The sequence below is a fragment of the Tachysurus fulvidraco genome, chromosome 26, assembly GCF_022655615.1.
Source record: "Tachysurus fulvidraco isolate hzauxx_2018 chromosome 26, HZAU_PFXX_2.0, whole genome shotgun sequence".
NCBI classification, from domain to species: Eukaryota; Metazoa; Chordata; class Actinopteri; order Siluriformes; family Bagridae; genus Tachysurus; species Tachysurus fulvidraco.
This window is the reverse complement of record NC_062543.1, coordinates 12246028-12260159: the sequence shown is the minus strand read 5'-3', so window position 1 is coordinate 12260159 and position 14132 is coordinate 12246028. Positions and strand designations below refer to the sequence as shown.

The 14132-nt window shown below is 41.8% G+C and overlaps 1 protein-coding gene across 5 annotated transcripts in view; it reads left to right on the top strand.

Annotated features, from left to right (window-relative positions):
- Positions 1 to 13689, top strand: part of clip2 (CAP-GLY domain containing linker protein 2) — a 29687-nt gene extending 15998 nt beyond the window's left edge. For 3 of the 5 annotated variants that reach the window (XM_027178699.2, XM_047809280.1, XM_027178700.2), the window contains 14 exons: positions 373 to 497; positions 1018 to 1231; positions 1525 to 1722; positions 2000 to 2103; positions 2194 to 2254; positions 2718 to 2816; positions 6909 to 7784; positions 7877 to 7934; positions 8098 to 8181; positions 9287 to 9443; positions 11167 to 11326; positions 11932 to 12120; positions 12243 to 12305; positions 12409 to 13689. In XM_027178699.2, the coding sequence (XP_027034500.2) occupies positions 373 to 497; positions 1018 to 1231; positions 1525 to 1722; positions 2000 to 2103; positions 2194 to 2254; positions 2718 to 2816; positions 6909 to 7784; positions 7877 to 7934; positions 8098 to 8181; positions 9287 to 9443; positions 11167 to 11326; positions 11932 to 12120; positions 12243 to 12305; positions 12409 to 12420 (2400 nt within the window). In that variant the 3' untranslated portion in view covers positions 12421 to 13689. Of the gene's footprint in view, positions 1 to 372; positions 498 to 1017; positions 1232 to 1524; positions 1723 to 1999; positions 2104 to 2193; positions 2255 to 2717; positions 2817 to 6062; positions 6114 to 6908; positions 7785 to 7876; positions 7935 to 8097; positions 8182 to 9286; positions 9444 to 11166; positions 11327 to 11931; positions 12121 to 12242; positions 12306 to 12408 lie in introns of all 5 variants that reach the window. The other 2 variants (XM_027178703.2, XM_027178704.2) reach the window with 2 other exon arrangements.
- The last annotated feature ends 443 nt before the right edge of the window (positions 13690 to 14132 follow it).

Below are 14132 nucleotides of genomic sequence, written 5' to 3'. Positions count from 1 at the left end.
AGAAATTATTAAATGTGCAATAAGACTCTTAATAACATAAGAGGAGCTTTTGCTAAATGATATTTCTCAAATGAGGTCAGAACAATCATCTCTACTCATTAAATTGTAGTTTTACTTATTATTATTTTTTTTTATGTAATTAAATTTTCTTAATGGATAATTTAAAAACAAAATCCATCCTTCATATACGATGGCAAAAAAGTGATGCTACACTTCATTACACAGATCTAGAATAAAAAAAAAATACTCAAACACTAAAGGAACCGTACAGTAGTGATGTATAATAATGCAGCAGAGAAATTCTTGCTGTTCTTAATGTTTATAAGTTCACATCATCCCTGACCTGCTAAGCTCCTTTCTTTCTCTGTGCAGGTGGGCGGCACGAAGACGGGCGTGGTGCGCTATGTGGGCGAGACAGACTTTGCCAAGGGCGAGTGGTGCGGCGTGGAGCTGGACGAGCCTCTAGGGAAGAACGATGGTGCCGTGGCTGGGACCAGGTCTGTTGCAAGAATCCTTCTCTCCCCGCATACTAATGCACTGCCAAATCTTAGATGGAAAACAAATAGTATGATAGGTTATATTATATTCCATTCACTACCAGTAATAAAGCACTAAATATAGTTCTTTGAATTGATGTTGATAAGAAAGTAAGGCCGATGTCTGTAATCAAATCTCCATCACTTGGCTGCTTCAAAGAAGCTAGATAAATAATTGAATAATAACTCGGTGTGCTTCTGGGTTTCTTATAATTACATTTATGAACAAATTAGTTAATGCTGCTCGTTCTCAGTTCTCGATTCTCGATTAGAATTTTCTTCTTTTACCGAAATGCTGTCGGATCGGCTCATAGAGTAAAATGAATCAGCACCTTCTGACAAATCAGAATCGAGAGCCGATAAATAGTTTTAGTAATTTATTGAGTGATGTCAATAACAGATTTCCACTTCCAGTACCTTGCTAGACCTTTGAACTTCCTCTTCATCTTCTTTGACCTTTTTGGCCTTCGCCTCTCTTCAGGTACTTCCAGTGCCCACACAAATTCGGCCTTTTTGCCCCCATACACAAAGTGATCCGCATCGGCTTCCCATCCACAAGCCCAGCTAAGGCCAAGAAAAGCAAGCGTGTAGCCATGGGAGTGTCGTCTCTGGCTCACAGCCCCAGCAGCTCATCCATCAGCTCTGTCAGCTCCGTGGCCTCCAGCGTCGGCGGCAGGCCCAGCCGCACAGGCCTGGTGAGTAAGGGAGCGGTTCAGCTTGTTGTAGTTTTACAATGACGTCATATTTCGGCTTCAAAATCCTTTGGGAAAATATTACAGAGATGCCAATTAGTAGCATTCATTTGCCAAGCAGAAATAGATTGGCACCGAACAGCAAAATCTACACAAAAACGAGGTCAGATTTACATGCAAATGGGTACAAGCTTAAAAACGTAGTTAGAAGACCTCACATATCTTCTCTGAACCTCGTTCCCGATCCCGTCACTGTTCTTACACTATCACGTGACAAGTTTTTCTCTCTTGCACAGTTGACGGAGACATCGTCACGTTACGCGCGCAAGATCTCCGGCACCACCGCACTGCAGGAAGCGCTAAAGGAAAAGCAGCAGCACATCGAACAGCTCCTGGCCGAGCGTGACCTGGAGCGAGCCGAAGTTGCCAAGGCCACCAGTCACATCTGCGAGGTGGAGAAAGAGCTGAACACACTCAAAGCCCAGCATATGCAGGTTTGTTTTAGTCAGAAAAGTTTGTTCCTTATTGTTGCTGTAAAGAAAACATAATATCTGTTACAAAGTGCTGACACTGGAGACTCCTTCCATGCAGGTAGCTGCAACATGTCACAAATTATACCTGTGCGTTTACTGACAGAGCTTGACACTTGTGTTCGAGTCAAGGGTTAATTTGCGATAATATGAAATTAATAACTAGGTCGATTTATTACATATAAAGAAGAACGAGAATGGGAAGTATTTTTCCAGTTCACCTCTTCTGTACCTTCTTCAGTACATAACAGAGACGGAGAGCAACCTGCAGCAAGTGCGCACCCTACTGACGAGTGCGCAGAGAGACAAAGTGGAACTAGCCAATCAGCTCGAAGAAGAGAAAAGGTACAACCACATTCACAGCTCAAGGGTGATGCTTTGTTCTCCAAATGAGGTGCTTTTCTGACCCCTAGTGGTTATTCTGTGCTAAAACAGGAAAGTGGAGGACCTTCAGTTCAGGGTGGAGGAGGAATCCATCACCAAAGGGGATCTCGAGGTATTTTACTGCACAAAAAATATAAAAAAAATCCCAAATCACACATGGACATTAGTGACATATTTACTATACAAACTGTACACACTATTCTAACGCATACTAAATCTACTAATATAATGTGTTTGTTATAAGGTAAAGGAAAAAAAACACACACAGACTTCCTGAAAGCTGCATTTGCTCAGTAAGAATTTATCCATGGACGAGAAAAAGAAATCTGCACAATTGTTGTAGACCACAATGAACGCCTTGCATAAGAATTCATAGGTGTGAATACTTATGCAAGCCACATAACATCTGTTCTCTTCCTGCATTTCTTCTTCCATCTCAGCTTTTTGTCCTTTGTGAAAGGATATCTCTAATTCTCTTTATGTCCTCTGTGTCCTGTTTTTTGTGTTTCTCTTTTTTCTTTTTCTCTCTCCTTTCATTTCTCCTTCTTTTTTTTTTTTTTTTTATCTCTCTATAGACTCAGACCAAACTGGAGCATGCCCGTATTCGGCAGCTCGAGCGGAATCTGCGTTTGGAAAAGTCCAAAGCAGAGAAGCTTCAGAAAGAGTTAGAGCTGGTAAACGTGTAGCGAGAGTAGATGTTGCACCTGCTCGTAGCTTTTTTTTCCCGTCCCCGTTTTCTTCTGCTTTTGGTTCTGCTTTTCTGTGATGCACCAGCCTCGCCTGAGCTTTGTGCTCACATCGAGCATGTCAAGGTCTCCATCATTCACTTAGAGCTAGAATGATTCCATCTGATGCGCTTGTATCAAGAGTGGACAAATCATAAATTTGTTAACTAACCCATTAGTCAAGTGTGTCCTCCAGTCCCATGTTTCGGTTGCCAGAAATCTGATTTGGCTGCTAACTATAATTTGCTAAACATATTTTAGTTAAAAGCATTAATATCTTGGTTATCGGTTTGGATATAAGCTGTTGTGTTCTGTCAGACGCTATCTTCTTGGCAGGGGCGGCTCTAGAGGCAGGGCCACAGGGGCCCTGGCCCTTGCTGAAATCTGATTGGCCCCTGATTGATCCCCCGTTCCATCAATCGTCAATGAGAGAGCAACCGGAGAATTTCTCACAACGATCACAGATGCAATTCCACACCCAAACGATTGGCGGCACTCGAGCGTTTGAAAAAGGAATGACTGCCGAAATGTATTGGCACCGTACTGAATAAATTATTTTGTGTGCTTGAACATACCCTGTACTTGGCCCCTGAATGTAACATGTGGCCCCTTAAATGCCCCTGTTACAGAAAAAATCCTAGAACCGCCACTGCTTCTTGGTATATTTAGAAGAAAAAGACACAGAATTAATTTCGGGCCACTGATTTGTCCATTCCTGCCTCTTATTTCTCTACTTACACTGATGCACGGTTGCTATTCTGCATAGCAACAGATGGACTAAGTGACCTATATGATACATGAAGCTAATAAACTGTGAACCTAGCTGGTCTTCCTAGGATCCCTTCCTCGATTAAAAGCTCTCTCTTCATCTTGCTTCATCAGATTAGACCTAATTTGATTTAGCTGCTGTATTTTTCAATAGCATTTCAGTAACAAGAACATTCTTGGAGGTTGGAGACCTTTTGACCCCAGCTGTCCACGTAGTGCCATTCGATCACTGACATTTATGGTCTTCCAGACCACCTATTCTTTCTGTCTGCAGTACCTTTTGGAGTACGTTGGAACCTTGAACTCATTTCTCACACAATTGATCTTCAGCCTAAGTTGAGCCCTTGGTGATGGTTGAGAGGGAAACAAAGCATGCTTGCCATGCACCTCCGGGGTTGGGGGTTGATTCCTGCCTCTACCCGTTGTTTTTTTTTTGCTTTGGAGGTTTCCTCCATGTACATCAGTTTCCAATCGAGTCCAAAGATATACAGTATGTTAGTCTTATTGGCTTCCCTAAATTGTCTGTAGTGTCTAAACGTTTGTGTGAGTGTTTGAAGCTGTGCCCAGCAATGGCTTGGCATCATGTCCAGGGTTTCCCCCGGTCTTGTGCCTTGAAGACCTAGAATAGGCTCCAGGATCTCTGCAACCCTGTGTAGGATAAGTTGGATGAATTTACTGTACCCTTTTTTTATATAACATCTGAGTATATATTGAACTCTCTGCTATTTACCCATTTTCCTGCTTTCTGACACTTTCTGTCATACTAATTGGAGTTTGTTTTAAAAATAAATCTGCAAAATGTGCCCCATGACGGTTTGAATGGGTCTAATCTAGAGCCTTTAATACCCTTTAGAACCTTTTATTATGAAAGTCAGTCAGAATATATAACAAGATATTTACACCAAAGAGCTTTTATTACATATACTTAAAATACTGAAGTGCTGATTGCTTTGTCCTGAATGGCAGGAAACGATATATACAGTAGGTAAATAGGTAGATGGGTGACAAATTAAAGAATGAATATTATGTATTTATTTATTTTGCTGGCCCAGTTTGAATCCACCTTTCACCTTAGAACAGCAAGTCAGTACAAAGTTGTTCTGAGTGATGTCAATGATTCAGTGGTAAGACATCGCTCGATGGGAGTGGTTTCTTCTAGGCTGACTCCACCCCTATTTACAAGCCAAGAGGGCTCACGGAGTAGTTTACTGAAGATGGAAGTAGTGTAAATCTTACTCAATGGCATACAGACACACCAGGTCTCTACTCGGTTGAAGCCTTTAGAGATCGGAGCATTGTGTCAAGAGATCCTTCACACTGTACACGACAAACGGAAACGACTGTCGGATTTCGCCCCCTAGTGGCAGTCGCACGGAATGTGCAATATGATCGTGTAGACGTCAACATGGGAGAGAAGCTAATTCTCGCGGTCTCGGAAAACCAATCACTATATGATCGTGACACCCGAAAAAACCACGAAAGTGTTCTTCATTAAGGCGCAACGCTTGCACTAAACGGTGATACTCACCGAGACTTTTTATCCGAGTCAGGTAGTGTTTTATCCACACTGTGTTTGAAATGTTTTCTTTTGCATCTCCAGTAAAAGAGAGCAAAAGCAAGAGCCTGTATTTAATTAATGAAGAGTACAAACAATCAATGCAACAATAAATCCAGAAAGACCGCAAATCATTTTTGAGGAAACATGGACACAACATTTAAAAATAATATTTTATAAATATTAATAATTTATTACTTTTTTTATGAATAACAATGTATTTAAAACAAAAAGATTGTTTTTGATAAAGTTTTAAAATTACTTAAGTTAATATTATTGAAAAGTATTAATTCTTATCACCTCACGCACACGAACCTGATTGGACAACATTGAAATACATCACATCCGGTCGGCATATCGGATGCGGTGAAGTTGCACAAGTTCAAATTTTCTAACGGATCCAATGCTCAAAACGGATCCGCAGATGGTCGGCACCTCACACAGCGCCTTTGCGACTCTCCATAGGAAATGAATGACTTCTGGTTTATCGGCCATCATTTGTCGTGTGCAGTGTGTAGGCCACTTTAGACATCGTTCACCACCAGCATTATTAAAAACGTCAAAGCTGTAGGACGAGTTCATTCCTCCATCCAGAGATTTGCCGAATTGCTTGTGGTGGCCAAAAATCCTTACCATTGAGACATGATTTCTTAACGTTAATTTGTCACCCACCTTTATAAAAGTGTACATACTGTAGAGTCACATTACACACATCCAATTACTTTTGACACAATGATTATTTCCTTACAGCTAAAGTGGCACACTCTTTCAGGATTTTAAACGAAACGTGTCATTTCTGTGGTCGTGAAGCTGGGACAGTGTTACATGAACTGACCCAAATTTCCAATTCAAGCTTTGCTATTTATTAACAGGGCAGAAGGCGCCATCAGGCAACACCCATGAGGTTGGGTAAGAGTATCAAGGTGAAATAAATCTGCTAATCCCGTGTGTAGTCTAAACTTTCATAAACATCTTCCTAAATCAGCAGTGAACACTAAGAGGAGTGGTGTGATCTCTCTTTCTTTTTTTTTTTCCCTCTTCTCTTTGTCTGGGATCGCATCTGTCAAACGTTTTCCGACGCTGTCTGGCGACAGCATAATATCTTCGCCGATTTCCTCAGAAATGCCAGGGAACGATCGCTGTAAATCTCTGTCAACACTAACACTAGATCTCCTCTTTCAAACCCCCGGGCTACTCCGACTGGTTCTTCTTTCACAGCTCGTTAGATGTGTGTACATGTATGTGTCTTGAATGCATCATCATACATTTGCTTGGCTGCTTCTAGGAACACAGCGCAAAGAATGGCTTGCTTGGGTTTGTCTTCTTTCCCCCTCGTAGATTTGTTTTTTTTTTTGTTTTTTTTCTGTGCTTTACGGCATTTGTTAATTCGGACTTTTACTTGGCTGAAAAACCGTCAGCGGTCGATTGCCATTGTGCACGTGCAAAGCGACGCTGACGGATGCATTAGAGAATGCCAGAAGTTCTGTATTTGCGGGTGACAAGGCAGAACATTTTCACACTATAAGACAATATATAAAAATAAAGGCTTAGAATGTAGTATGATTTGGTTGGTTTGGCTTCATACCAATATTTTGCATTTCTATGGTCAACATTAAAATGTTCTGCTCTTGAGTTGAACCCAATGAAATACAGGAACTAAAGGCTTGAACACATTCACAGTGGATCAAGGCTTTAAAAATCCATTTTTGTCCAACCAGCAAACCACGGTTGAGGAGAAGAGCCGAGTGATGCTACTGGAGGAGGAATTAACCCTGTGCAAAGCCGAGGTAGATGAGCTCCAAGCCCGCCTGCGGAGAGCCTCGTCTTCTGTGGAAGGTGGAGATGTGATTTCAAGCTCTGAGGCTGTCGTTCTCCGAGAACGTCTCGAATATGCCCGCCGCGAGGAGAACAGCCAGCTACGTGAACGTTACGAGGCCATGCTCAGCACCAGCCGCCAAGAAACTGAACGCTTCAAGGCCACCACAGAGCGGCAGACAACGGAAATCGCAAAACTTCGCCAACGACTCCAACAGGCCACACGTGAAAACATGGAGATGATGGACAGCTGGAAGGCCAAGTTGGACACCCTGGTTGGAGACCACCAACGTGCCCTGGAGGAGCTCAAATCCTCTATGATCAGGGATTCCAAAGTTTCTGATAGCAGCGGTGGAGATGGAGATGGTCCCACACCTGAAATGAGGGCCACCATTGAGAGCATGAGGATGGAGCAGCAGCTGGAGGTTGAGAACCTCAAGGCCAGGCATGAAATTGAAGTGGCCGTGCTGGCCAAGGAACGTGAGGAACTTCGAACCAAGGTCCAAGAACTACAAGATAAGCTAGAGGAGAGTGAAGAGAATGGCAGAAGCAACCAGGAGCTCAGCGAGTCCACAGAGAAGCTCCAGGAGGCCGAACTGAAGGTCACCAGGTTGAGAGAGCGGCTAGAATTGGCTGAGAAAAAAATGGCTGACTACGAGGCTCTGCAGAACGCTGAAGCACAAAGCAGAGCCGAGATCCGAGATCTGCAGGAGAAGCTGAGGGTTAGCGACAACCAACTGCAGGCTGTCAAGGCGGATCAGATCGGCCAGGATGTCAACGTGAGTTATTAGCTTGTAAATTAGTAGCTTGTTGTGTTTGAAGCACCTTTGTATATTTTGACATTGTCTGCAATGTTTTTGTGTCTTCTCAGATGATAGAAAACAATGACAACTCTGAAGAGAAGATTAAATTAAAGCAAAATATGGAAGGTCTGTAAATCGATTCTTGTCTCCTTCCTGTCACTCATGTACTGAATCATTCTACAGAACACAACATTTACTGAGTGACATTGAAGAGTGGCCTATATATTTCCTGCCTTTTTTTCAGGTTGTTTTTTTTTTTTTTAATTTTTATGCTTTTATATTTTCACAGAAACTTTGGAAAAACTGTCAAAAAGGGAAAAAGAGGTTTCCACACTTACTACACAAATAGACGACCTCAAAACACAGATAACAGGTAATGAAGATATTCTTTACGTAAATTAATTCGCGACAACGAAATCTCGATTGTATTACTCTGGAAAAAAACTTTTCAAAAACACGTTGGGTTTTAGGCTCTACGGTTTTCCAGATAGCCAGAAAGCCATTGGAATTTGTAGCAAGACTTTGCAAAGTTTCAGTTACAATCTGGGTTTTTTATGGCATGTGATTCTTAATGATGAGTCGTTTTGATTAGATGTCCAAGGAACTAGAAAAAGGCAGCAGTTCAGGTGACAGGTTATGATTGGGTGTGTGGTAGAGGTCTTCTCGGGTCTAAAGATATGTACCCGACCCGAAGTGACCCGAATCACTTTTTACCCGAACCCGACGGGCATACATTTTTATTTTATTTTTTTTAAAGAAAGACCCGACCCGAGACAAACCCGAAAAAAATGAGACCCGAGTCCGACCCGACCTATTTTTTTTAAACCCGACTGGACCCGAATGTTGCGTAACTTTACACTAAAGTAACCGCTACAGCGTGGATACAAAATTGATTGACAGGTCTGTTTCAACGAAAATGAGCTTACCGCCAGCCACACGTCACCAGCCACATGTCGCAAGCGGTCTTGGCAAACAGAGGAGAGGTTGGAAAAGGACTCGAGTCGATGCACACACACGAGATACAGTAGTTCGGGTCTTCTCGGGTCCGTTCGGTAAAAACACATTCATTTTAAATTACCCGAGACCCGATGCAGCTATTATTATACCCGACCCGTGTCCGAGGTACACGTGAAACTTCTAGACCCGAGAGGGTCTCGGGTCGGACCTCGGGTTTTCGGAGCTAAGTGGACCTGTGAAGACCTCTAGTGTGTGGTTCATTGTTTGGCTAGGGATTCTGGGATATAAAGTGACCACTGAGTGCTACCTTCAGCAGATCAGCAGCTTTCTCCATCTTGGAGAGCTTACAGGTTTATTTTTGTTTTATTTCTTGCTTTTTTTCTTTGGGAGAAGATCGTACATTTATCTCCACAGTAGATGTATCTGCTTATTTTGGCCATTTAGCATAGGATTTCACCAGGTTTCTGAACAGCACACGTTTAAACAACTAAGGTATCCTTTTCGATATTCTTTACTCGTAGCTTTGGAGAATAAAGTCCGTGTGGGGGAGAGAAAGGCGGACGGCCTCCTCAGAGACAAGACGCGTCTGGAGGCAGAGCTGGAGGCCATCACCAAGAAATCCCACGACGCATCAGGCCAGCTGGTGATCATTAGCCAGGAACTTTTGAAGAAAGAGAGGTAAGGAATGTTAGCAAGGCTTGTAAAAGTGGTATTAGAGCTTGATGGTTTAAACTCTCAAACCATCTGGAGACTGATTTAAGTTGCTTATTTATGGTCTTGTTTTATGAAGTACACTTTGGAACAAAGCATCAATCTGTCTGTCTGACTCTCTCTCCAAACACACACACACACACACACACACACACACCTTTGTCCTCCTTAAATAGCTGTTCCACCTTCTCACTTCATCATCTTCACTGAAATGTGCTGTCTGGCTGTCACTCCCCATCCCAGAGTTCCACTCATGAATTGTTCTCATTTCACCGTTTCATCCACTTAAGAGCCATTTGGGTTAATGAGGACAATCCATCCATCTAATTAAAACTCCTCCCTAAGTGTTACTCAGCTGTTCGGATCGATGTTGTAGCCTGACTAACACCTGGGCTTTTAGTGGATTATTTACATTCAAATAGAGGCTTCAGAAGACGTATAGACCTAATAAGGGAAAAGCTGTAATTACTAATGAATACAAGGGGTAAATGATCTGGTACATTGTTCACCCTGATACTGGGGGAAGATAAACTTGTAGTCAAGGAAGCACAGTTTATACACAGTACAGTACATTATTAAGATGGTGATAACTGTTAATTGCCACCAGACACCATTTGGATATTGTATGTGCATGGTGCTTGGACCAAGCAAATCACTACTTCATGGAATATCTGTAGTTCTAACAACTTTAACTGATTATTAGAATCACATTATTTTGATTGGACAAATCCAAAACTGGAAAAAAAGTGTACATAAATTAAAGGTGGGGTCTCCGCTGGTTGAGAAAACTCCGTCGGGCCGCCAAACAAAACTAACGTGTAGCCAATGAGCAGAAAGGGGCGTGTCTTGTCAATATGGGCGGAGAGAGCATTCAGTGCGCATGTGTGACATTAGCAGAAAGTGTTTTAACATTGACATGGAGGATGAAAACAAAGAAAGAAAGCGATGAAAGGCTTACGATAAGGCAGGAAGCAGGACTAACAGAATACGGCTTTCTTTCAGCTAAAGTTCAGAATATTATATCAGTCAATACACTTACTTGCGTTACTGCAAGTCTTTGTGCCTGAAACATGCTCACACGCTCCAAGTCTTCTGTTTCCATGTTTTTGGCAGCTCTGCCTCGGGTTCTAGGTGTTGACCATCTCCTTCCGCGTGAAACGGAGATAAACCTTTCACGGTACAACACACAGTACTACAAAAACACATTTGTATTACCTATGTATTACTCATTGAGTTCATTTATTGGTAAAAGTATACCCTCGGTCAGCTGCCCCATAATAGTTGTCTGGGTTATACTTGGGTTATACTTGTCTGGTGTACGTGTGGGGCAGAGCTATCAATACAGGGGTGGGACCCATTTGGGTTAGTGGCGTGATTGTTTTGGTGATTTCAAATGTCAACATTGGCTTTCAAACAACGGAGACCCCACCTTTAAGGCACATATATACATGTATTTGTAACAGTGCAGTTACTATGATTCGAAACATTTTAAGTGTTCACTGGGTGGAAAGTTTAGCATGACTATCACACTACATATTTGCTCAATTGCTTATATTTACTTGTCATATTCCAGTATTTAAATTATGTCCATACAATAGATCAGATTTCTGGATGTAGAAAATATAAGATATTGTTTTTATTTTTTTTTATTTTTAACGGCGCCTTTTTTCTTTTCATGTGTTCATGTCAGGAGTCTGAACGAGCTGCGCGTGTTGCTGTTGGACTCACCGCGCCACTCGCCCGGCATGGACCGTGACCTGAGACGCGAGGAGCACAAGGCCGAGTGGAAGATGAAGGAACAGAAGCTGCAGGATGACATCAAGACCCTGAGGGAAAAACTGCTGCTTCTGGTGAGCGTGTTGACTTCTACCATTCTGAGTTACTTAATCTGGGCAGCTCAAAGACTCCAGGGTTTTAGAGAATATGCCGCATGGATGTGGTGGTTTACTTTGGATTCTGTTTTTTGCTCTGATGAAATCTGGATTGTGCTATAAATGTAAAGAATCCTAAAAATGTTTCACGAAGCCTCTCAGGTCAATGACAAAACACCTTCACTGATTTAAAAGAAGACTCCGGCAATTTTTTTCAACCTAATGTCTATCCTGCCTCAAAAACTCAACAATTGTTGCTGTATGTTGTGCATTGGATGAAAAATACAAATACCTTCTTATGTACAAACGAGACAAGTCTCTAAAAGGACTTGTATAGATTCAGAGCTTAAATTACAAACACCTAAGTGGAAATGTTATTATTTCAAAAACATGTTTTACGTTTATTGAGTTCAGCAAATGCACTTAGACCTCCATCACGTGGGGAGTCTTCGTTTCTTAAAAGCTAAAATATTAAAATAAAAATATCTCATCGTCGATATGGTGAAGTCTCCAGTGTCCGGTGAAAGCGTTCCATCAGGTGTTCTAACACATGATGCTAAATTTAAGGTAAATTTCTGACTCAGGGCCGCGAGAGATCATCACCTGACCATCGCCGATTCTCTATGATGGAGGCGTCAGGGTCGGACGCGGAGGTGGCACGTCTACGCCAACGTCTCTTGAGTACCGAAGAAGCCTTGAGGAATGCATTGGATCACAACCAGGAGGTGGACCAGCTAGTGCAAGCCATGCGTACAGGACCTGATAAGAACCAGGTAAAGCTCTTAACGTCAAATTTGAAATTTTTAATCTGCTCTAACGCTCGCATCCATGATTTAAAGTGTTCAGTAGTAATTAATCAGTGGGCGTGGCCTAAACGGAATACATCTTTTAACAGGTGTACAGCAGCGCAAACTCGGCAAACGGGATCCATCAACAAGATGCTACCTTCATGGAAGAGGTTCATGCTCTTCAGCACCTAATAAATATATCACACTCTATTTTCTACACAATTTTATTTCTAATTCTGATCCATGCCTTGTTATTTTTGGATATCTCTTTAGGGACAGCACTGATGTTGGCAGTCTTGAAGCAACAATCATCCATTTAGGGAAAAATCGGATGTACGGAGGTACGCTGCCAAAAAAAAAAAAAAAAAAAGATAAAAGAAAAGAACGAAAACCCCCGAGATGTCTGACACTTAGACCACGGGCTTACGTCTCATCGGACAGCTTTGCGTTGTTTTCACAGTTAGCACAAAGCCAACGAAACGAAACTGCATCCACTTAGCAAACATGTATGTAAACCAGTGTGAGATGCTGTCTAAAACAAAACAACAAAGCATTATCTTCAAAGCGGTACATCACGGTTATGGTTTAAGCCTCGGAACCACTGGTCCACCTTGTACCTGTGCTACCTCCAGTATTGGACGATTAATCCAAGGGAATAAAGAAAAAAGCAGCTTGAGACCTCCATGAAGCTAAGCGTTGTAGTCTGATTGGCCAGGATGCAGTTTGAGTCAACCTTTTGGCCTTGATTTCTACTTTAATTTATTTGCCTTTTATGCTGCCGGAGTTAGATGGAGCAGTCATTTTGACTTTATTTTATTTGCCTTGAAAGACTTGCTAACCGTCCCTTAGCCTCTGTAGTGAATGTCTAAATAAAAGGGGATGGGATGATTCCACTCTGTTTTTTTTTTCCTTCCTTATGTACTGTACGAATGCCACAGTGTTTCACCACCCCACCAGTATCCAACCGCGATAATCCAGTAAAATAGTGCCCCATTTTAGGGATGACAGCTTTTCCAATGGGACATCACCACTGTATTCCTTTAAAAGACTCGAGAAATCCATCGCTCGCACATATTATTTTAGCCTAGTACGGTGCTCATGCTGTACAGTATATTTAATGTGTCACGGTACAAATCCAGTCCCAGTTTTCCGTAACCCCCAACCAGCTATTTTCAAAACGAATTACGTCTCACGTCGACAATAATAAATCTACATTTCAGAATTTTCTACATTAGAATTTAAAACATGAGCAGGTTCAATTTGAGAAACACCCTGTTTCAAAGGTTTAGCGGTTCAATCGATAAAAGCGTGAATAGTACGGGAATATTACAACTGAGGGATTTCATATCGGAGAGAACGGATAAAACGATAGGGCTGGCCCCCGAGTTTTACAAAAAAACAAAACAAACAAAAACAAAAAAAAATACCTTTTCTCGGATCATCTTTTACGCCGTTCAAAAGAAGAAACAAATTTGATTTTCTCCCTTAGCTCTAGCTGTAACCGTTCCCCAGGATTCAATCATTAAACTGAAATAAAACAGAACTTGCATTGTTGTTGCATTTGGTGTTATTCTTTTTTTTTTTAATCATCACATCGTTCCATTTCTTTTGCAGCTGTAATGACTATGAATAACGATACGTTAACTACGACATTAACGTCGACAAGATGGTAAGTGGTCCGTACTTTACCGTCAGGTGACATTTTTATTTCTGTTTATGAATGAATAATTGCCGCAGCTTGAATTTCAATTCTCGTTCTCATTGGTCGGAAGGTGTTCCGTCCACAGGCAAATCAGAGGTTTGTATAACAGTGCAGTCGCGTGATCTATTAATTAACGCTCGATTCGACGATTTATGTAAGGAGTCTCCAGTGTCAGTGCTTTGTACCAGTCAAGAGGAAACCATGGATTTTATTAACTTCAAAAGAGAGAAGAAAAGAGATGCCCAGAAGCTGAGAACAGGAACTATAGCATTATCTGTAACTATGAAAAGTGTAA